We start from the raw sequence: 24,204 nt of genomic DNA on the forward strand, positions 1-24,204 counted from the left end.
GCAGAACAGCTAACAATAGCAGAAGCAGTGTTTGCAACTCATTGATCTTTTTGCTACATCCTCTATATTTAGGAATGCTCTTTACTCTGAATTACACTTGTTGGAGGTTAGGATTTTTCTTTTTTTTTTCCCTTTTTATTCTCATGGAATTTTCTCCCATCTATTGTCTAAGAAATGATAACGATGGTAGTTAAGAGAGACAAAACATGTAGCCACGGGGAAGGGGGTGCACTCTCATAGGTGAGGGTTTTTTTCCCTTGGAAAAGGCAGAGATACAGCGAGGTTTTAGCGAGGGGCTGGGCTCAGAGGGGAATGGAGTGTTGCTGCCCAGAGGATTCTTTCCAGTGTCTGGATTTGTCCCTTCCCCAGCCTTCCTTTGTGGGCTCTGGTGTGCTGCTGATACATTTCATGTCAAAAGGTCAAACACACCTTGGGCGGTTTTAGGGTTTTTTTTTTTTTTTAATATAAAAATCATCTCTTCCAAAACAAAAAGTGCAAACTGAAATGATAATCAGCATATTTTTGACAGTGCAGCAGAAAATTAAATTTATAAATATAAATTACAATTGAAGATTTAGTTGTCTTTAGAATTTTGCATAAAATTAATACAGTAAAATGCAAATTAAAAAAAGACACCCATAATTTTTTTTTGCAGAAGTTTTCATCATAAATTCATAATCAGTTCAAAATCAGTTTCACGACTGCTGAACAGCGTGGCTGCTATTGGCAAAAATTGTCTGAGTTGCAAGAATCAGCACTGGTTTATCATCTCTCAAGTTCTGCTTCCAAGATCTCTCCCCACGTGTCGACGTCCATTGGATACATGCTTTTCTCTGGCAAACTGAATTGAGAAGGAATGTTGCTGTATTTCCCACTAAGCCATTCTTGCTTCACTTTGCTTTTCCAGTAGTTTCTCAACAGTGTAATCTGGTGGAAAAACATACAGTCAGATCTCAGAAAGGAACCAATTTAAACTGCATTCAATATAACAAGTTTACACTAGAAGAGTAGTGCTAGAAAAGGGATTTGGAATGTGCCTTTGGATATCTAGACATTAAACTCAGGAAGGTGCAATGCTGCTGAGAAGCAGAACATGTTCCACTTCCAACTTTTCTGTTCCTGTCTCAATTCTTTGGTGGTCAAGTTGAAAAACCCAAACCAGGAATTCGTCTTACTCCTTTAAAAAGGCACCTTTCACTTTCTGTTTAGGTTGTGACCTTTCTTTTGTTTGGAGGCTGGCTGGGTTCTTCTCTTCTGCCAGACTTTAAGGGCAAGAAAATGTAGACTTGGTGTGTTTGTAGCTTCTATTTCAAATCCCCCCCAGATAAAACAGAAAATCAGTGCAGGAAGTTCTGGAAATTGCTGTGCAAGGGTAGCAAGATCTGTACAATGCAAGGGTAACCACTATCTGCTCATGGCTGTGCCTCATACTGCAGAAACGTTATTGAAATGTCAGAATCCAGTGGCTGCTTTTGTTTCTTTTGCTGCTGCTTCTCTCTTTTCAGCCCTGCAGTGCTCTCAAACACACCAGCTTAAGTAAGGTGGGAGATTACCCTATAGCTGGCCCAGAGTAATCTGTGGAACCAGCTATCTGGTCTACCTGATCAGGTCCTGGTCAATCTCAACTTCCAAGCTGGATTCAACAGTGAGAGATCATTCAGCAGGTTCTGGAGCCGCACCCACTGCGAACTCCTCAGAGCAGTCTGTGTCTGGGGCGATTTTCTGAACACCTTATAAAAGCTCCAGCTCATTTCCTTTTCTATTCCCCATTTTTTTTCTCCTGAATGTGTATCACTTGAGGTGTATTGAGACAGCGCTATCCAGGATGATTTTTCAGGAAGTCACTCCTAACCAGCAGATCTATTCCCACAAAATACAACCAGAGAGCACACACTGCCTATCGGAGTTCTGTCACCTTCTCCCTGCCGGCCCTACCTGCGGGAACGTGAGCTTTGCCCCGTGTTAGGGCTTGTGTATGACGAAGGTCAGCGCTGAGGCTGTGCGGGGCAGCAGGAGGACTAATGCCGAGCCGGGCAGGTCGTGTCCTGAGTAGGAAAAGGGACAGCCTTGCTTTGCCTCCCAGTGCATTTTACCAGATGTCCGTCTGCCGGGATGCGCCACCGAGCCACGCTGCCACCGCACGGATCCCCCCACCACCCTGGCACGGGTGCGACAGGCTGATGTCATTTCCTTACACTTTTCTATTGGCCCTCGGCACTCTCGCTTATGTCACTGCCGGTGTTCGGCCGCTGGAGGTGGATTTACCTTCCAGGAGAAGCCGTTCCCTCGGTCGCAGTCGATCTCCCGCTGGCAGACGGCGCGCACGGCCAGGCAGTGGTGCCGCCACAGCCGCTCGTTGCTCTCGATGACGCGGTGCCAGCCCTTGCACGTCACGGACGCGTGGCACAAGCTCTCCACATCCAGCCCGCTGAAAATCCGGGAGCTGATCTCGGGAGGAAGGGCAGACACGAAGTCACGCACTCCTCCTCTTCCTCCCTCGGCGCTGTCCCGGCCGGCAGCGCGCCCCGCGTCCATCCCCGCGGCCTCGGGGCGGCGAGGCGTCACTGCGGCCTCTCCGTGCGCGGGCGGCCGCCGCCGGCAGCGCCCTGGGCTGCCTGCCTGCCTGCCGCCATGTCCCCGTCGCCCGCCCGCTGCGGCTCTGCGCGTGGGGCGCCGGTTCCGGGGCGAATTTCCGCGATTTCGGGACCACGGAGGCGGCGCCGCCGGGCGGCCCGGGGAAGCCGCGCGTCACGGGGCGGCCGCGCGTCATCAGGCGGCGGCGGCGGCGGCTCCTGCCGGGCTCGGCACCACCTCCGGCTCTGTCCCGGCGGCTCCTGCCGGTGCTCGGCACCACCTCCGGACCTGTCCCGGCGGCTCCGGCAACCTTGAGGTGAGGCCGGCCCGGCCCCGAAGAGCCGCGGGCCCGAGGGAGCGACGCCCGTTCCCAGGGCCGGAGTGGTTCGTGTCCGCAGCCGCGGGGCTCCAAGGGGAGCGCTGTAGCCCCGAGGCGGCTCCGCCGCGGGTGGAAGGGGCAGGGAGAGCTCGGCTCCAGCCGAGGGCAGCGAGGATGATTGGGAGAGTGGAGCATCTCTCGTAGGAGGAAAGTCTGGGGGAGCTGGGCCTAATCAGCTTGGAGAAGAGCCGGCTGAGAGGGGACCTCATTCATGAGTATAAGTATCTAATAGAAGAGTGCCGAAAGGATAGACCAGGCTGTGTGCACTGGTGCAGAACTATGGGGCAGGAGGCAATGGGCAGAAACTGATGCACAGAAGTTCCACTTGACTGAGGTAGAACTTCTTTACTGTGCAGTGGCTGCACATAGAACAGATTGCCGGGAGAGGCTGAGGAGTGTCCCTCAGTGGGGATATTCCAGAACCATCTGGACGCCATCCCGTGCCATGTGTTCTGGGATGACCCTTCTCCAGCGGGGAGCTGGGGCCGGATGGCTCCCTGTGGTCCCACTGAACCTCACCCATCCTGGGGCTTTGTGAGCCCCTGCAGAGCTGAAGGGGTGAGGGCAGAGCTTAGCCTTTGGTGTTTCTCTTTGCAGGGCGACAGAGAAGGTCAGTGTGCCGTCTCTGCAGTGCAGGAGGTTCTGGAAGGGTTGGCAGAGACTCCCCAGCGCTTCTGTGCAGGGAATACTGCAGCAATTAGACTTGTTTTTCCCTGATTATTTGTGCTGGTGAGTTGAGTAGTGGAAGGGCAGTGTGTTGAAGGAAAAACAGTTGCAGTTTGGTTGTGCTTTCATAACCTAAAAAGCTTTTTAGATGTAGTGGCTCTGAACTGAGGCTTTTGAAACTAGCGCCTGTGTATCTAGTGTCACCTCAGTGCTGCAGGCTGAGAACCTGTAGTGAGAACTTGCTGGGAAGTGCTTGATTCATTGGGCATCTAATGCTGAAAACGGCATCCTAAAATAGTTGCCTGACTCTTAGGATAGGATCAGATTTTGGGAAGTTGTGCAGATTTACCATAAATCAAATTCTTAGATGCAGTTTCAGCTTTCTCGAAGTTTTGTCATGGCAGCAACCAGTGTAAATTATGCACTTAAACCCCAAAACACCACAGTCTTGGTCAGCAGTTATTAGATAATGAGTCTTTTGTTCAAAACTCTTCAGGTGTGAGGTAAAAGGAAGGTGCATTTATTTCCTCTGTAAGCTGATGTTAAGAGGATGTTGACAGTCAGTTTCAAACTGCATTTGTTAATGGCAAACATTCAGACCAACTTTTGTGTTTGAGTCAAAAGTGCATGTTTATATTTGCAGTATGTGAGTAGCTAAAATTGATTTTGTTTTGTCAGAAAAAAAACAGGAGGCTGATGCAGAAGCACCAACTGTTCATCTGTTGAGATGTCCTGTATTCCATTGTTAATGGAACCAGCATGTTCCAGCTCCGAGGTACAGGGAGCTGCAAAAACAAGGAATAATGATGCTACCTCCAGATATTTGGTGGGTGTTTAAGTTTTTAATGAAATTTAATATTTGTTAGCATGTGTTGAAAGTTAAGGAGGTGTTATGTTCTCTATACAAATGAAATGTCAGCTTTTGCTGTAGTTGAGATCCCTGGGCTGCCTCAGGAAATTCAAAATGATAGTGTTGTTTTCAGTAAATAATGAATGTGACTTTAGTGTATTTGCATTGTTTTTACAGAGATTTAGAGTCTGGTTACTTTCTGGAGAAATAAATTGTAGGAATGCAATAAAGACTTATGTTTGCATGGTTTTGGGTTTTTTTTTCTTGGACAAATAGGCTTTTGTTAAACTTGCTCTTTCTGTTATATCTGTGTAGGGAAACTCTAGAGCAAGGTGGTAGTAAACCTCTTCTATGACTCTTTCAGTTTGTAGCCTTTTAGATACTTGTTCCAAAGATCCAAGAAGTTCTGTTTTATTTTGTTTTGTTTTTACTGCATGAAGGTTCCTATAAATGTTGTTTTTCTGAGTGGGTGGAAACTGCAAAAAAAAGTAAAATATTTGAGCAATGGTCCTCATACAAAAAGTATGTTGTTACCCAGACTGCTTTTGAAGGGCATAACTGAGTGCAAACTGTGGCCTAGTTTCCCCCCACTCTTCTGTAACTGGATAAGGCACTAAACAGTAAATGTTCTTTCAGGCTCCTCTCTCTGACGATAATGAAAGCAAACAGTCAAAATCTATTCAAAGAAAGAGAGTGCTTCCATCTTGGATGCTGGAAAGAGATCTTCTGGTGCAGAGGGTTTCCAAGCCTGTTATGACAGGAGGTAGGTTTGCAGTGTGATAATGATTGCATTCCAATATGCATTTCTGTGCTTTGGTATAATATTTAAAATTATAATGATGGTGGTAGGAAGTATTAATTTGCTACTTCTCTTTGCACGCTCTCTGTGGGGCAGCTGACAAAGACTGACTTCTGTTGTCTCTTTTGCCATCAGTCCTATGGGTGTGATAGAGCTCTTTTTCATCAGTTAATTTTCTTTCTGTTCTTTTTGTTTTTAATGCCAGATAATAAACTCTGTTTGTACAGCTGAGCGTTGGATGTTCAGGAGCCCTTTCCTATAAACTTGCCTATTTTGTATGTAAATTCTAAGTAGTTTCTGTCTCTTTAATTCTTAGCCTTCTCCACACTTAAGTCACTGATGTTTTGCCCTTCTAAATCCAGAGTCTTAATTTCACAGGTTTTAAAGGCAGAAGGGTTTGGGTGGTGTTGCATGTCAGTTTTTTAATCATTACTGAATCAAACTTGGTTATTTAGTCCAAAGTTAATTCCTAGGAGGAGCAGTTCATTATAGTCTGATGGATTCTTACCAAAATAAGGCCAAAATAGTGTTGCATTCCCTTCTGTTCTTGTGGGAAAAGAAATTGCTGGATGTGTCACAAGCTGCTGATGCTGCCTAGCAGCAGTGACAGCAGCAGAAGGCTGTGTTCAGTCACTGTCAGTGGGACATACAAAGTGCCTGTGCATTGGCACAAGCTCAAGAAGACTTTTTAACATGTCTGCCTTTGCTCCTGGGAGCTTCTAAAACTGCCATTAGACAAACTTTCTACATGGCATTTATTGCCCTTGTGACTTTTACTGGTGGAACAGGAGGGCCAAAGAAGTGAGAGGGGGAAAGTATTTCTGTCATTCCCTGTGCTGAACACAGCACACCCCACCCTGTTTGCCCTTCTGTGGGGAGGTGTGAAGTGGTTTGGGTGCAAACTTGAGTTTCCTTTGCTGATCACTCCAAGTATAAGAACTGTGGCTGGTGAGTGTGGTCTGCTCCCCTGTGTGCAGCAGCTCTACTCTAGTGACTCCTTCTGGAGTTTAAAAACTGCTTTTTCAGTTTCTGTTTCTGCTTTTATGCATTTGGCTCTTAATATCCAAGCAGGCCCACAGGAGTATGTTATGCAGTGTCTGCCCAGCTGCTTCTTCCCTCCTTGTAAATACAGATGTAAATACAGATGTAAATACAGGTTTGTAAGTACAGGTGTCTGTGTGCACTGATAAGGGCAACTGTGTCTTTAAACACCTCAGTCATGTGCCCTCCACCATGCTGCCTATTCTTTTCATCTAAAGCTAGTTTGGAAAAAATTATAAGATGACAAAGAAAATCTGTGTTTCAGTAGTTTTTTCTTTCATCCCCCCCTCTAAATCTAGACTGTTCCCTCCTGCCATATTTATATAAAAATTGCATGGTGTTGAGTCCTGAACTGGTGTGATAGTTTTCTTATGATTGTGCTTTTGTTTTGTATTTTTGGGGCAGTGGGGTTTGTTTGTCTATTTGTTTGTTTCTCTGCTAGTACTATAACGTTTGTTATACGTGTGAATATAATGTTTATTTCAAAGACTGAATGCTTTGGTTGTGTCGGTGTTGAGATTAGGAGCTGTGTGGGTGAGATGGATCTGAAGGCCTGACCTTGAGGGAACTGGGGATACATGCAAACATTGGAACTGTTTAAAAAGTCTTTTTCACAACTGCTGCTGTTTCTCATGCCATGTGCCCAGTGTTCTGCTTTAATGATTTCTAGTGTTAGGATTTCACTAAAAAGTTGCATTCCAAAAGTACGCTTTTTCTTTTTTTTTAAGGTAGTAGAAAGAAAAAAGGCCAAGGAAGGGGAGAAAGTTGTACAGAGTCATTAAAATCAGAAGTACATGTACAGCAGAAAAAAAGATTGGCTTCTGAAGAAACTATAGAGGATTTTGAAAGTGGAGAGCAAGATCAAGGGAAAAGGAGCTGCCTTTCCATCCCTGTTCCTTCATCTCAGGTAACTTTTTGGCTCAGGGCAGAACCATGATATTGCAAAAAAATGAGAATGCAGTTGGCAATGTCACGTTGAAGGTTGAGTCTACAACATAACTTTTTGTTCTGTGTGTTCTGATCATGATTTGTTGTTTTGAAATACCAGTCCATTGGATAGCTCTGTAGCAACGATCATGGAAGCCTCAGAGTTTTGGTTTCCTGCATATCCTTCAAAGGATCTGGGACTTGGGCCCCAGATGTCCCACAGAAATACCAGACTGAGAGTTTTGCAGCAAGAGGCAGGAGCACGTGGGCCAGAGCACTGCTCCTAGGAGTGGCTGCTGCATGTGGCTTCTTTTTTTGAGAACCCCTGGGGATAGGTGATGCTGTGACACTGATGCAATGCAGCACCGGGCTTTGCCCAAGCTATTGCCATTCTAGTAGGTGAGGGTTTATGGTCACGTGAGGATGGTGTGTGGCTCAGCAACTGCTGTGTTTCAAAGGTGGCATGGAGTGTGTTTATGCCACCATCTCAAAATCTGAGTCAAAAAAAGGAAAGGCGAAAAAAAAGTAACCCGAAACCCAAAACGATCCGTGGCAGTGAGTGAACAGACCCTTTGGTCCAGCTGGTCTAGTCTCTCTGTGACCTCACATTACAGCTGCATTTATAGGCAGTTAAATCCTTACTAACAGCATCCTGTAAGTGGTGAAGAGAAAAGGATCATTGCTAAAGTCAAACAAAGCATATTCTGGTGATAGCAAACTGAGGGTTTCACTGACTTGTGTCCTTTAAGTGAACCACCTGGGGAGGTTTTTTTAATGTCTGGCATTAAAATTGCCTGGGTGTGTTCTAGGTTCTGATAAAATACTTAAAATGCTTCTGACACTGAAAATTATTAGGGTTTTGGCTTTAACGTTAATTGAAACAAACTGTGCATGGAGAACAAGTAGTAGTTTTGATATAACAGTGGTCCACTAGGTCCATTAATAACAGCTGCTGAGCTGTTTTCTCTTTGCCAGGTTATAGAATAAGTGCCTACATAATGAATTATTCAATTTTGCAATTTGTAAGTAGGAAGCCTTACTTATTTTCACCTAATAATTTCATAAATCATTTTCATCTCAAGTACAGTTTAAGAAATTGCTTTCAGGACTTTGCAGAGAAACTGATGTATTAGGGGAAGCAAGAGCAGTAACCACAGAGAGCTCTGAAAGAATGTAATTTGGATATCAGAGCCTAAATCATGGTCCTGCTGTCGTGTTTAAGGCGACTGAGAAAATCTTCTGTAGGGAAGAAAGCAAAAATGTTTGAATTGTTGTGGTTGGCAGCAGCCACCAGAGGCTGTCCCAGTGCTGAGCACTGGTGGCTTTTGGTTTCCCTGGATCACAGCCTGGTGTGTAACCAGGGAATCAGTGTGAGCCTTCTGTCTCCTTATGTACAATACAGGCAATGGGTGGAAATACGTGGTAGAGAACTCACAAGTGGCAGTGGCAAATAACAGTAATTTGTGCTTTCTTTTGCAAAGGAAGGCTTATTTCTTAAATTGCAGTTGATTGCTGAGCTGTATTTTGGGAGTTGTCTTTGTCTGCTAGTTGAGTCACTAAATATGCTTCTGTCAGGATCATCTGATGTTAATGCTGACTTTGCCCTTTCTTAATCAAGTTGCTCCTCAAATGTAACTGGTTTTGGATAACATTTTATGAGACTTGCTTGGAAAGGAACAAAATCAAATAGGAGATCACTGGCTGATTTTCAAGCTCTGCAAAACACACCTGTGTAAACTGAGCATAAATTTACTGGAGGAGAAACACAGATAATAATATTTAGAAAGCACAGACCTTTGAATAGTTTATGATGTATCAAAGTAGTTCAGCCTTGAATGTGATATGCTTCCAGGTAATGTCTCAGTTGTCAGGACAGTATTTTTTCCTCAGTTGTGTATCTCATATTCTTTTTCTAAAGAACACATTTCTTATTTTAAATGTACATTTTTTTTCCCAAAATTTAAAATGCAGTTTGTGTCAAAACTGAAATATTTGCTTAATGGTGTCTATGTCAGACTGTTGTGATTTAGAGTCATGAGCTGAAGCATTTAAGATGTATCAGTGTGGGATTAACCTCAGGGCATGTGTCCTGAGTTTCCATATATCTTCTATATAGATGAATACATATATACTCCATGTATCTTGGTGATTAAATTATTAAAAAACTCATTAAATTAGTAAGTGATTCCTTAATCATTTAAATTGATTAATGGGTAGGAGTCTACACTCTTCTAGTCTGCTACATCTTCACCTGTATAATCCCCATTAATTTCTCAGGAGCAGTACTTTAAATTGTAAGTCAATTAAAACTAGTTCTTGGACTGTTCACAAACTGAGGTGATGAGAGAACAGGTCATGTGAGGGAACTGAAGCTAAGGAAGGAAGCTGTTAGATAAGTTTTTCTTTAAGTTTTTCTTTGAAGATAAGTTTTTCTCTGTATTTTCTGAACTTGAGGTTTTCATTCAGCAGCTGTGTTTAGCAGTGAATTTGAGTTTGGGAAGTGGAGTAGAAGGTTTTTAAAGTCTAGACCAGATGATCATTCAAGGTCCTTTCTAACTCGGGCTGTTCTGTGACTGATTTTGAAAGCAGGGATGATGAGGCACAGTTTTACTTCAAAGCTTTTAATTCTGAGGAGTGTAAATTTTCAGGTTCTTCAAAATGTAACCTTGTTCCACAGAATACATCTGGATTTCCTCTTGAGACTATCATGAGAGATATGGAAGGAAGTGGCAAGACTGGAACAAAAAGCCCTGGAAGTTCTCTGGAAAAACATGATAGGCAGCTGCATAGCAAATGGTCTAAAAGAGTAGGTCAGATCTCCAGTAAAGACAATAGAATTGATGAAACAGAAAACAAAGAGCTCATTACTGGTTCTACAAGCCAACAAGCTCACTGGGGCAGGACTTCCCAATATTTTGGTGCCCAGGAAGGGATTCTTGAGCCTGATGCAAATCTGGACTACAACACTGAGATTTCTGATTCAGCCAGAAGTGCAGATGCTTCAGAAAGCTCCAAAAAGATGCAGCATAAGAGGACACCTTGCAAGTATGGAAGTGGCTGTTACAGGTAAAGCAAAATTAAAACTAGCTTGGTGTAGCTTGTTATTCAGAAATAATGTAGTAGCTATGGAAAAGAAAATTGTAAAGTTGTTATAAGCTTTGATTTGGAAAAAAATCTTTTGTGGAACAGGGGTCTGATGAGAAACAAATAGCAGAACACTAACTTTAAAAGGATAAAAGGAGGAGCTGGGATGTCTTGCTAACTCCTAATACAACCCAAACAAGGGATTAAGTACTTGAGCAGACTAAAAGATGAAGTGTTGCAGGAAATAAAAGATAAAGGTCCATTATAAAAGGAAAAGAAATAAAAGACCTGTGTCTAAGGTATAAGGTACTGGCAGGGAGAAGAGATATAAAAGGTTCAAATACCTAACACAGACCCTGTAGATTTGTTTTGTTAGCAGATGAGACTTATATGAAAGATTATTGTGCTTATTGAAGATACTGCCTGCTTTGTGATCTGAATGTTTAAAATACTTATTATTTGTCATCCATAAATAATCAAGAATTTTTCTTATTATAACTTGGTGTTTCTGCAATTTTTTTAAAGCTTTCAGTCACCCCTAAAACCAGAACAAACCATACTTAAAACTCGAGGTTAACCCTTATCTGGACAGTCTTGGGAAATACTGCAAATGAGGAATAACATTTCCTCTTCTTTTTCACCCACTCATATCCTTTCAAGATGGATGTGGTAGAAGATTTGTCAGACACATATTTCAGAGAAGTTCCAAAATATCAGTGCTGGGTGCCTGGCCTCCTGCTAGTTCTTTCTGCCCAGGAAAGATCTGTGGTGTCCTGTGGTGTTATATTGAAGGGAAGGTTGAAATCTAAAGATGCTCTTGAGTCTAGAAAATGTCCAGTGGCCTGTGAACTACATTTAGGAGAAGGTTTTTAGCCCTAGATAATCCCATGTACTTCATAAATACAAAAGACAAGACTATTCCAGGGAACAGCAGATCTGTGACTTTTTTTTTATCTTCCCCAAGGGGCTTCAGCAATAATAAAAGCAGTGAGTTTGATTAGGAACCAAACAAGCACAAGTGACTGCCTTCCTGTATGTTTGGTGGGCCTGATGCTGAGATAACTGTGAATATCAAAATTGTAAAGCTGTTGTGTTCATGAGCACATCATGTGTCGGTTTTCATGTAACTTTGACATATCTTATTTTTTCCCCTTAATGATTATGACAAAAGCATGTCTTATTAGACAGTTCTGTTGATCCAGTAGTGCAAATGCAGCCTCTGGTTTGCTCCAGCTACTTTGAATTTTGCTGAGACAGGTTTTGCCCTGTGTGGGTATTAAGGAGATTTAATGCTCTGCTATGAAGAAATATTCCTTATCTTTAGGAAGGCAAATCGTAGGTACTGGTAATAGGGAGTAGGAGTCTGTATGTGCACGTTTCTTCCTGTGTCTCTTGATTGTGAAACATTTGGCAGCAATACTTTTGGAAAGTATTGCTTTATAAAAAGAAAAGAATGTTCTGAAATAACAAATAGTAGTCTTCCTTTGTCAGAGAAATTTGTAAATAGGGAGAATCAAAAATGTCAGCTTTGATCTTCAGGAACTATTATGAAACTCAACTTGTTTGCTTGCAGCAAAAGAAATATGCTTTGTAGTCTGTCTTTGTATTTGCTTTTAGTTCAAGGCCCGTAAGTAGTTGGTTCTGCATGGTGGCAAAAGTGTGTTAGAGCAAAGATTAAATGTTAGTTCTAGTTATTTGACTACATTTCTATTAGCCTGTCACAAACATTTAGCAAGTAAATTTGTAACCCATAGTTCAGTTTCTTCATTTATGAATTTGAAAACACTGCTTTTGAAAGAGTTAAACTTGATGCACACCTCTTGCCCCAAGGACCCTTCTTGTCACCTTCGTTCAGTGTCACTTTCTGAGGTGGCCAAATTCAAAGGAGCTGCTGTTATCATTAGGAGATAAAGTGCTCTGTGTATGTTGTAGCTGCCTTTATTTGTTGTCGAGGAACTCACCCTCTGATTGCTGTCACATTTTTGTCTGCTGCTTGCTTTTCTGAAGTTAGCAGAATAAGGAATTAAAATAAATCTACCACCACCACCCTTTTTAAGGGCCAGCATAGAAGGGGTATAGTAGACTTGAGCTCTCATCTCTGAAACTGGAACTCACAATCTTTCTTCCACAATTCAGTTCTTTTGCCATAGTCTGGAGTGCAGTTCTCTGCTGACTGCGGGTGTGTAAATCTCTCCCAGAACTGTCAGAGCAGGGCATGCTCAACCAATGTTTGGATTTGTTTGTGGGTTCTTCTAAATACTTTGCTGTTTGTTTGTTTATGAAAATAATTCACTCTAAGCTTGTAAATCAGGCAGTTAAAGACCTGCATCTGTCCTTTTTTTTTTTTTTTGAGTCCTGTCTCCTATATTTTAATTAAGAATTAAAATATATAACTTACAAACATGTTATGTGCAGTCATGGCATAGCTTCAGGCTTGAATTTTATGGCTTTATAAGCAGTACTGATAATTCATTACATTTTCACTAGGAGGTTCTTTCACTAGCTGAAGAAAAAGCCCATGGCAAGGGGTCTTCTGCATGGGATTGTGAGGAGTCAGGGATTCTGAACTGGTCAGTTAAATTTCCTTTATGAAAAGTTTTTAAAGTTACTTTTGATAGCTACACAGATGAATAACTGTCTTAAATATTTCACTGAGCAATACTCAAGTTTTGCTTGAGGATGAGTGCATTGATTATAAAGAAGTTTTAAAGTTTTCTTTGCATAGTTTTAGTTCACATAGTTTTAGTTCACATCATGAAGTGTTGAGTACACAAATTTAGAGCTTCTATGAAAGCAAAGCTGCAGTAACTGCAGTTTATATGAAGGCAACAGTCACAAAACTTTCTTATTAAAATAGGCTTTTAATTGGTTACTTTTCATGCAAGTAAAGCCTGATGATTTTGTTTTGATCAAATTAATTAACACATTCCTGTGGACTGAGGAAACAATTGTTGTGAAACAATTAACTTTGGAGTGCAACTTACAGTGTGATAGATGTGCTCCTGTAACTCAAATATCTTATGTCTACAAATAAGTATTAAAAAACCCAAACAAAACCTTTAAGGAAGAAGCCTTAGGGTTTTTCTGAAAAAAAAGGAAGATGTTTGCTTATTAGCTCTGCACTTCTCTGCTTCCTTCTATTTTGTGGGGTATTGTTGCACTACACATAGAATAAATATAAATTAGGCAGGTAAAGCTAAGATAAAATAGGGTGTTTCAACTGAGCATCTGAGGTAGAACATGTTCAAGAGATAGGACATGTTTGAGGTGCTCCACAGGTAATGTGTAATTTGAGGAGCATCATCTACTGGCCAAAAGACTCCTGAAGCCTAGTGACAAGGACTTGTGCATCACAACTCTTTCGTTGCTCTTCCTCCTTTCTCCCCTACTTCTTTTTCTTTTTTCCCCCCTCTCTTTCAATAATGGCTGTTTGGTGTTGTCCAAGTAGGTCTTAAAGCAGCATTTTAAAAGGAAATGGATATCTCCTAAAATACAATAAATCTGCTAATTGACAGCTATTAGTCCTTCTTTCCTTGGCAACTAGGATGCTATATATATGTTGATATAGGAATAAGGATTAAAGTTACTTCAAAGAACATCAATTGCTGCTGTATCCCTTTCAGAAGATAAATTGTATTTCACGTGACTGAGAATTCTTGCTATTACTGCAAGTATGTTAGTTCTGTGTGTTAAGAAAACAAAGTGGAAAATGGCTTCTAAACGTTTTGGTTTCATCCCATTTATTTTTAATGGGGAAAGAAGTAGGCAGCCAGTCTGAATTTGTCACAAGAAGTGATCTTTCATGAGAATTTGTTATGGAATAAAAGACTGCAACCTTGCAATAGTTTCTAGTGAAACATCATTCAATTATCCTACAGTTTGTAGAAGCAACAAAAGACCAGGCAAGAAGCCTATCACGTATGTAAGTAGATCCAAGGGATACTGGATCTTTGATAAGTGGCTTATAGAAGAGTTAATGTGTAGCTTGCTTGTGGAGTTTCCTGAGTGAAAGATACCTGGCAAATGGAGATTTAAAGAATTAATACTAAATATCTGGTATTTCTTGAATGCTAAAAGGAGGCCTGAATGGCCAGCAGAGCTCACAGTGTTTAAGTCATCCTTTTGTAAAAGCTGTAACAAATGCTCTTCTGTTGTAGTTGAAATGCTAAAATGAATACTGACTCTCCTCTATGAAGTTCAGAAGAGGTACTTGTGAGTTAAAGGAGTTTCTCTGATCAGTGAGGAAGTTTCTGTGTATGGAGGTGGCTGCACACCTCCTTGGCATGTTCCATACCTGCTTCTAAATGCAGCTGTAGCAAGTCTAAGCTAAAGCAGTAACTACTTTGTAGCTGAAAGTTGTTATTCCTCCTGCTTGAGGCAGGCTGCTCACTTCCATAATTTGCACAAATACACTAGAGGTTATGTACTCTGGGAATAATAGAGGTAATCAGTAAAGTATTTTGCAGATGTCTTTTGGAAAATAATTTATTTTAAAATCTCACATTTCTTGCTTCTCAGTTTTATGCTTAGAAAAAAATTCTACAAGAAATTATAGGGAAAAAGTAGATTTGCTCTTGCTACTAGTATGTTAATTTTGATGTAGTTTTTTTAGCCTGTTTTGATCTGTCACATGAATTTCTCTGAAGTGGGAACTTGATTTTCTGTGTTCTTTTAAACTCCACTTACAACAGTTCTAGAAAGAAGACAACTCTTCTTTAAGTGATGTTTATGATTGCCTAGTCTTGAGTGGTGTGTATACAAAGTTCTTGCCTAGAAGTGGTAGAAATGTTCTTTCAGCGATGCATACATTTGTGTTCCTTACTTGTTCACCTCGGATTCAAGTGTTGTAGAGCAAGAAGTTGTGGATGATGGTCTTGTGCTGTCCTTACTAACACTGGTGTGACTCAGCTACACGTAGAGTTGTTAAGGTCTTACAGTACAACTTCATGTCAGCATGCTAATTTGTAATTCAAATAAAGCCTTTTGTGCATGTGTTGGAGGTCTGAAACTTAAAGCTGATGGAAAATAGGAAAATTCCTGGTTTAACCTCTGTTGCAGCAAGTGCTAAGATATAATTTCTTCTGTTATCCTGAAAGTAGGTCATACGTTCTGCATCATGTTAAGCATTAATTCCTCTTCATGTAACCACGGAAAAATGAGCTGTCAATGATTCAGTAACATGTTTTATATGTCGTCTCTTGTGTTGAAATGGAACAGTCAGTTTCAGTGTGTATTTGTCTTTTGCAGGAAGAATCCCATTCACTTCCAGCAGTTCAGTCATCCTAATGATGATGACTATCACAACACGGAGGTGGTGGCTCAGGGTGATGATGACAGCCGACCTGAGTGTCCATATGGAACAGCTTGTTATAGGTGAGAAACACGTGCAAAGTGGCTCTTCTTGTGACAGGTTAAGAATGTTCTCCCCTGCAGTTGCAGAAGGACAGTAGATTAATGACTAATTCTTGATGTTTACTTTGGCTGTAGCCTTCCGAAATTTACTGCTACCCTTAAAGCACCCAAGTCTGTGCATATTTTTAACATTGACACAGTAAAAATCACTGTTTTGGTAATTATGTCAGCTGTCAGAGATGAAAACTTGACTGTTCAAAGAGCCTATTCAGTGACCTGGAGATCAACACTGTATCTATTTTCAACATTCAGTAAATTGTTCTTTTATATAAGCAATTTATTGTTAAATGTTGTTCTTGATCTGTAACTTAATTTAAATTTTGGCAATGTGTTTGTTGTGATTTTGTAAAAAAAACTATTTTAATCAGTACTTGACTTGTTACAAAGCATAATTGAGGTAACAGCAATAAAATCCAGTTTATGGTTGACTGCTGTTTCTTTTAAGCACATTTGATTTTCTTCGATATATTGTTGTATTCCATTTGTTTTTCAGTATCTAGGTTTTACATAATTAGCAGGCTGCATAATTATTACAATGGACAAGAAAATATATTTTGAGGCAATAGCATTTCTATGGGAGCATATTGAAACTGGTGGCTGCTGTTAAAGATTGTTTCTGCTCAGAAACATTTTCTCCTGAAAAGTGTGGTTGTCCTAAAAAGCATGGTCTCTGTGAAATGTAACAAAATGAGGACAGCACTTAGGAAAAAACTTTGGTGATACTCAGCTAATGCAGAAAAAGTGGTTCTCTTAAAAACATCTATGAGATGAATTTTCCATCTCAGGCTGAGCGATACAGACTTATATGAAATTGCCAATTTCCTTCTCAGGAGTACAACAGATGCTTTATCTAAACCCCAGACTGTCTCTCCTTCCAAATAAGACAACCTCTGTGTTGCATTAGTTGGTAATTTCTTAATCTGTGTTTCATTCTTTGGGGATTGAGGAAAGGAGGCACCCATGAAAAATGGATCATTCTTTTGATGAAGCAACAGATACAATTTGAAGAGGTTTTGTGTTAATTTTGTTGTCCTTATCTGTTGGCTATTACTTGACTGATCTAAATGCTGTGCCTTGAAAATTATCCATAAAATACCAGGGAATTCTGCACTTTTAAAATGTGGAACAAGGTGATGGAATCAAGCTTTTACTCTTTTCTTCTTTGCAGGAAGAACCCCCAGCACAAGCTGGAATACAAGCACAGTGCACCTCCAGGTGGGCCAGTTTGTTCAATATTACAGAATCACAGAAAATTCTGAATTGGAAGGGACCCACAAGGACCATCCAAATAAAATGCTTTAATCTCCTTTTAGGGAACAAAGTTCCATTTATAGCTCCCTCTGTATTAGGCTTATTTTTTTTCTGGGATTTTTTTTTTTTAAATCAGAAATTCTCAGGTAAGATAAAATTTTAGGGTATTCTGGTGCTGTAAACAAAATACTGCAACCACATCTGTTATCTTTTTGTGTTGGGCTTTTTTACCAGTGATTTTCTTACTGTGAGAGCTAATTTTTGCATATATGTTCTCTTGAGGGCTGGAGGAAATATAAGTAAAATTGAATTTGAGTTCCTAATCTAACACTTTGTAGTCTTTTTATATTCCAGTAATTTGATTTGGTGAAAAAACACAGGGGAATGTGCTGTTTACATTTTTTTATGCTCTTAGAGAATTGAAAGAGATACTTCTTGGTTTTATTTTTTGGGGTGCTTTCTCTTGATTATTGGATTGAAGTTTTTCCACATGAAATCCCAATGCAATAAACAGTAGTTCAGAGCAGAACACTTATGAAAATGTCACGATAATGCATTTTACTTTGAAGATTCAGGGCTGTGACATTATTAAGAAAGAATAGCATTTATGGAAACAGTAGTGTAAAATATTTAAATGCCCTAAAATATTCCAATTTCCTGCTTAAAAACCCCCAGTCAGAATTGATGACATTTGTCTACAGGTGGCAGGGGTAGTAATTTTAAGAACAATTTATCTGGGTAATCTCTTGGGAATTATTCAAGACAAAGACGGTATTTTTGGGGCATCAGAGTAGCTTTTATACCTGTAAGTACAGCACAACCATTTCAGCATTTGTTTAATAGGTCAGTTTCCTGTTGTAGCAGCTCTAAGAATAACCCTTATGGCAGGGTTCCCTCTGTCCTGACTGACAACTTCCCTTTCTTTAGTAACTGGAAGAGGAGCACGACAACGAGCTTCAAGCAATGGTGAGTGTATTCCATAGCTCTAAGTGGGCACATCAGCCTGGGACACAGTTGGTCTGCTGTGGCTCTTTTTGCATTTAATAGTGCTGGAGGTGCTTGATAATACTTAGCTGAGCAGAAAGTAGTCATTATTTTAGTAAAATCCTTCTTGTTTTCTTACAAGTAATAGTGCTTCAGTTGCATTTGTGCCAGTCTTCCTGAATAATCTGTACGATAATACCTGTATTTTCCTAGAAGTAGACAAGAAAACAAACATATTTTAAGGAGAGACACTTATGGCTAAATGGTGTCTTCCATCTTCACTCCTTACACAGCAGCCATGATAGGATGAAAGGAATCCAGTATTTCATGCACAGCTAGTTAAGGTTGCCTTGTAATGAGTGATTGCTCCTGCAACATGGAGATACTCCCTCTGACCTTTAAATAACTTCCAGGTGACAATCTGTGCATGTGCTGATGAACTTTCTTACTCTTACAGTGAGGTATTGACCTTTCAGGGCTTCTTAGGATCAAAGAATAGAAGTTTATGTATGTTGGGGGCACATAGATTCAAGTTTTAAACATGCTGTCTTGGTTTGAAAAGACAGGTGCCTTCTAAGGAAAGCAGGAGCCTCCCTTGAAATGGAAAATGTAAACCCCCTTCCTCTGAGATATTATAATTTTGAAATTAAAAGGTTCTCAGGCAAAGATATGAGGATAGGAATAACAATTCTTTACTAGGAAAACTAAAAATACAAATGCAATAGTACAAACAAAAACAAACCAGTGCCAGAGTCAGAACAGGCCCTGACACCCTGTGGGTCAGGGTGGTGGCAGCAGTGCCATTCCATGGTGGCTCAGCCCTCCTGCAGTGACAGCTGTGCTTCTGCTGGAGCAGGATCCTGGACAAGGCTGGAGTTTTCCTCTGAAGCTCCAGGGCTGCTGGAGATGGGCTTGGGCTTCCTCTGGGAGTGCAGGGGAGAAGAAAGCTGCTCCTCTGGGAATGCAGTGGGCAAAGGCTGCTCTGGTGTTCCAAAATCTCAGATTGTATCCAGGTAGGAATGTTTGGCTCCTCCCCCTGGCCAGAGCATCTCCCAATGGGATGATGGAATTTTCTCAGCCATGCAGGGACACTCACTGGCCATGAACAGAAGAGATCTCCTGCAGGGAGGATTGGTTGTGGAAGAGTTAAAGAAAACTGCCCAATGAACAGAAGATAACTGCCCCACCTCTAACAGTTAGGAATAGAATACACACATCTCTTACAACCCAGGACACGTGCTTAGGTCTGCTTCCAGGATTCTTTTGTGTCCCGTCTTCCAAATGTGAAGCTGCCTATGCTTTCTAAAATTAAAAGTGAGCTTTAAAGGGCAGTCTGAAAGTCTGATGCTGTGCAGTCTTTGCTTTCAGTGGCCAGAGTAAAGCAGGAGGGTGTAGAACTGTTGCATTTTGAGTGGGAGTGAGAACTGGCTTGACTTCTTTGAGATCACCTAGGAGTGGCTGGGAATTTCCTAAAGAAATCTTCAAAATAGATCTGCTTTCTACAGAAAAAAAGTGCAAATAGCTGTAGTTAGTTTTCTAGGCAAAGTGCTTTGGCCTCTATTTCTGTTTTGGGTGAATGCAGGAGGTTGTTTTAAACTTTCCACTGAGAAATTTCTTTGCCATACCATTTTCTTACCAAGTTTGTGTGCACTTTGGCTATCACCAAATATTTGCTATGCTTATATCTGTGCACCAGCATATTGTGAGGCATGCTTGTTACCTGTGTGCTTTAGTGCATCCTGTGATAAAAGTACCAGCTCCATTGTGATCAGAAGTCTGTGGTAGAAATTTCTGTTGTAGAGTGTTGAGGCATGCACTGAGTGGTGAAGATTTTAGAATGGAGCAGGCTGGGCTGTATGCATATCTAAAAGTCCAAATCTATTCTTGAAGGTTTTAAATTGCAGCTGTGCCTCTCATAAGAACACGTTCCTTACCCAAATAGTAGGGTGCACCCTGCACCCTGTGTGTGCAGCTGATGGTCAGGCAGGGGTGACTCTGAAGGATCAAGTGCTGCTCTTGTAGCATGTAAAACTTGCACACAGAAGTGAAATTCAGTCTGTCAAATTCAGCTTTTCTTACTAAGAATGAACTGGGGAAGAACTGATATTCTGCACACACGGGAAAGAAGGGAATTAATTTATTAAGTTATTTTTATATTTACTATTTAAAAAAAAATTAATGTCTTGTTGACTGGCTTACTTAGCTCTGTGGAGGGCAAAGCTTATAAAAGGTAGTGCTCAGCAAGTTCACACTTGAGGCCATCATACCATGTCCTGCAGGGTCAGACAGACAGTAAGAGCTCCATTAACCTTTATTTTGTCATATTTGGCACAACTGCACCATTAGACACAGCAGGATTAAATTCCCTACAAGTGTATTTAAATTCCACCAGCCAAGAGAAGAGGGGAGCCCACCACATGACAGTTAATGTGTGTTTAGCTTTTAAGTCTAATTGCTGCTAGAATTGCCTGTAGAGAATGTTCTGAAAAATAATCTGAGGCAAATTACTGGAGAATAATTGTAGGGAAGGAATTGGAAAAAAAAAAAAGAGTTATGCTGTTGTTAAATTGTCACTACTGAATGACTTCTCTAGATTGTTGCTACTGAGATGAATAACACCTTGTAGCCATGGAATATGCAGGATTCTCCTACATACTTTTGTGTAGGTTTTCTAGCAAGCTGATCAGCTCACTTCAAAATAGAATGTTTTGGGAGGAGCAGTCAGCAAGCTTTTTCCCCCACGTCAAGGAGATACTTCCATAGAAAGTTTCAAGGTCATCTTTATAGATAGGCTACTAGAGAAAAGGCAGAATTGAGCTTAATCATCAGCTTTGGGGGCTGAAGGGCTGAATTAAACTACAGCAGAAAGAAGTGGAGAGGAAAGGCATAAGAGGAAGTGCATCACTCACTGCTAAAATCAAAGCACTGATATATGGGGAGGGAGAACACAGTATGTACTTCTTACATTTGTAAGAAGGAAATGAAAGTTATCAGTATTTTGCCAGCATTCCTGCTTCTGTTGTAAAATACCACTCACAGTTCTGTGAAAGTGGCAAAGGGCTTCTCTTTGATAAGCAGCTCTTGGGCTTATTATTCTCATAACTTTAGTCTGAGAAGGGGGATTTTGTTCTTACTTTATTCAGCATCTTCATTTTGACCCTTCCTCTCCAAGGCATAATTAATTCTGCATAATTAATCACTATAGTCTATGATTCTGCTAAGAAATTCTGCTGGTTATGTGTCTTGGTTTGAGACAAATTGGGAGGAAACATCCTGAAATGAATGTGCCCTCCCAGTTATGGCATGATTACTTTCCTCTGAAGTCTGTTCAACAATAAGCCAGCAAGCATAAAAAGGAAGGTAATTCTGGAACAGGAGCATTCCCACTCACAGAAAAGTGTGACTGAAAGAGGCTGTAGTCTGGCTACATGAGGTACTGGTGGTGGTATTTGTGCCTGGAGCTCTGACCTGAGGTTTAAAGAGTTTGCTGAGAATTGCTTATGGTTAATTTAAAGAGTTAGGATTTGGGCTGTGGCTGTAGCTAAAGAAAAAAAAAATATTCATAGTTTCACATGAAAGCTGGTGATAACTGCTCAACAGATAAATTAGCTAGACCGATATCACTGCATGGTTATTTCTAGATGAGGTAAGAGTGCAAAACTGGGAAGGTGGGAGGCAGAGGAATGAACATGACTTTACTCAGAGATGTGACTTAAAGATAGAATAAGACATGATTGGAATATTAACAGGCCATGGCTAGTTAGGAATTTTGGACATTTAAGAAAAGAGGTGTCACAGATGTTGAGAGAAAGGCTGAAACACATCTACCAAAATGCATTTCTGAAGGAAATGACTTTCAGAAGGGAAACAGAGACTATCCAGCATGAAGGCAAGTGGAGAACATAGGAGGTGAGTGATCTAGATTTCCTTCTCATGTGAAGCTATTAGCTTACAAAGACTATGAATATAAAGGATGGATGGATGGATGGATGGATGGATGGATGGATGGATGGATGGATGGATGGGTGGATGGAGGCAGAAAATTTAGGGTCAGCATAGCCATCTAGCAATAGCTAGAGGCTTAACTGGAGGATGGATGTGCTGTTTAGGTGTTTCTTTCTTTTGAGGAGAGATGCTTTACTCTGTGGACTCTGGGAGGGATCTTGAGCTCTACATTTATTAATCATGAATACATGACATTTTGTCCCTACAGGAAAAAGGGCTGTGAAGAAAGACAGTGCCAATGATGGTGAAGCCAATGAATATGACCTCAATGACTGCTTTATAGACGAGGAGGAGGAGGAGGAGTGCGAACCTACTGATGAAGATTCGGACTGGGAACCAAGTTCAGAAGAAAAGGATGACTAAGATGTTGACACACTTGTACAAGAAACATGTAGATTTATTAGGATCAAAAAATAGCTGCTGAGAACAGCCTTATAAATGTCCAGTGTGGTTGTGTTAAAAAATGGTTGCACGAAGGAGAGGAATTGTTTGAGAATTTTTTTGTCCATGATGTAGGCACTACAGGAAGATAATAATGGGGGTGAGGGGATTCTGCAATGCCTTTCTTATCCATATGTATTATTTTGGGGCTGGCGTGGTGTTTGTTTTATTAAGTCATGGACCCAGAGGATAGAGCTCTGAAATTTTTTTTCTCTTTTTTTTTTTTTGCAACACCATTGGTATCTCATATTTTGAAATACAATTTTAAAGGTTGTTAAAACTCCCATCTTCCTGTGCTTGAAAGAAATATTGATAGGAAAGCCTAAGCCATTTTTATTGTTGAGTTAGTGCAGTTTTAAACTTCATTATTCTGCTTCCATCTTTCCCAGGTGTTGTTTTGTTGGTTCTCTTGAGGTACAGTAGTTAAATACAGGTTGTCTAAATCACTTGAGACAGGATCTCAGTGTATTGAGCCACTTGATGGGCTCAACAACAAGTGTTATTTGCTTTAATTACAACAGTACTTCTTCTGTGTACATCACTGGAACTGTGTCCAATTCTCAGCAAAGTCTTGATGACTGTATTTTTGCACAATTGAACTTGTAACATACAGTGGGAAGAGCATGTAACTGTGTCTCTTGATTTCTAAAGACGTTGTTGAAAGATCTTGCCTTCAGTGTGTTCATCACTCCCCTGAGCTTCCTGGAAAGCAAGTTAAAAGGTTTTGCTATATTTTGGGACAGATGACTGGAGCCCTGTGAATTTGGCACCTTTTTTGGTCAAAGTCCTGAAGTTCAGCAGGAGAAGCATTCTAGTATGGCTTCAAGTAGGCATCCAAATAGACACCAGGTGGTTTTATGGACTTTTCAGGAGGACTTTGTGGATGTGCCCTCTACAGCTCCAATGCCCTGGTTTTTGACTGAGCTTGTGTGCTTGTCTTGTTGTGAAGAGGCTCCTCTTACAGGAAAAACTGCCAAGGGGGAATCAAACCAAGCATTCTCTGGGCCTTGCCAATGCTGTGTTGAGCTGTGTGCAGGCTCAGCTCTCAGCAGCCCTGAGATCTCCTGCTCCCATCATGCTGGGGCCATCTTGGGCAGGGAAGTTGCCCTGTGAAGGAAGCTGCTGGCCTCAGGGGAAGCTGCCCTCATGGCCAGGAGGCAAGAGAGCACAGACCTGGCTTGAGCTGGGCTGTGTCCCAGAGGAACTGTCTCAGTCCTGCCCAGGAGGCACCTCCACAAGCAGGTGCATGCAGCTGCCGCAGGCTGGAGCGGCGCTCTCTGGAGGAAGAGGAGGAGGGGAAGCCGGCCTCATGCCGAGGTGTTGGCAGAGGGAGAAGTTGCTTTCCTCTGGGGCACAGGAGAGGTGTGCTCCAGGCTGTGGGATGCAAGATGGGGCTATGCAGCCTCAGGTCCCAGCGGTTCAGAGGCTGGGCACTGGGGGTGAACCTTGTGGACCTCAGCTGCTGCCCGTTTCTACCTCAAAAAACCTCATTACACACACCCCCTTGACACTTGGAAACTTCCATTCTTGGAGGGTCATCTTGGTCCTTACAGATTCTGCTGAAAGGGGAAGCATTCTCTTTGACAGATTTCTCGGTTGAAAATAAAGCGCCAGTGTGGCAATATTATATCTGAGAACTGTTCCTTGATAAAGAAAGGATATGGGCCCACCTAGAGGGGGATAGAAAAGAGAGCAGAGAGGGAGAGAGACGGAGGGAGAAAGAAAAGACAGGGACAGTGTTACTGCCAGGACACAGGGGCATCCCACCATAAAGACATAAACTTCTGACAT

The 24,204-nt window shown here is 41.4% G+C and overlaps 2 protein-coding genes across 4 annotated transcripts; one reads left to right on the plus strand and one right to left on the minus strand.

The window, feature by feature from the left end:
• Window positions 1–454: 454 nt before the first annotated feature.
• On the minus strand, window positions 455–2,734 carry FBXO48 (F-box protein 48). 2 transcript variants are annotated; one of them, XM_053974194.1, is made up of 2 exons: window positions 2,266–2,734; window positions 455–927 (listed from the first exon to the last, which is right to left on the minus strand). In XM_053974194.1, the coding sequence occupies exons 1-2, from the start codon at window positions 2,533–2,535 to the stop codon at window positions 766–768; spliced, it is 432 nt and encodes a 143-aa protein (XP_053830169.1). In that variant the 5' UTR covers window positions 2,536–2,734; the 3' UTR covers window positions 455–765. The 2 variants fall into 2 exon arrangements, 1 of the variants encoding a protein (XP_053830169.1); XR_008436454.1 differs by lacking the exon at window positions 2,266–2,734 and adding an exon at window positions 1,936–2,259 and having other exon boundaries at window positions 839–927.
• On the plus strand, window positions 2,597–24,040 carry APLF (aprataxin and PNKP like factor). 2 transcript variants are annotated; one of them, XM_053974189.1, is made up of 9 exons: window positions 2,597–2,890; window positions 4,298–4,445; window positions 5,106–5,232; window positions 7,038–7,216; window positions 9,914–10,302; window positions 15,568–15,693; window positions 16,901–16,947; window positions 17,911–17,949; window positions 22,181–24,040. In XM_053974189.1, the coding sequence occupies exons 2-9, from the start codon at window positions 4,347–4,349 to the stop codon at window positions 22,333–22,335; spliced, it is 1,161 nt and encodes a 386-aa protein (XP_053830164.1). In that variant the 5' UTR covers window positions 2,597–2,890; window positions 4,298–4,346; the 3' UTR covers window positions 22,336–24,040. The 2 variants fall into 2 exon arrangements, with proteins under 2 accessions (XP_053830164.1, XP_053830163.1); XM_053974188.1 differs by lacking the exon at window positions 2,597–2,890 and adding an exon at window positions 3,569–3,682.
• The last annotated feature ends 164 nt before the right edge of the window (window positions 24,041–24,204 follow it).

This window comes from Vidua macroura, chromosome 3 (assembly GCF_024509145.1).
Source record: "Vidua macroura isolate BioBank_ID:100142 chromosome 3, ASM2450914v1, whole genome shotgun sequence".
Taxonomy (NCBI): Eukaryota; Metazoa; Chordata; class Aves; order Passeriformes; family Viduidae; genus Vidua; species Vidua macroura.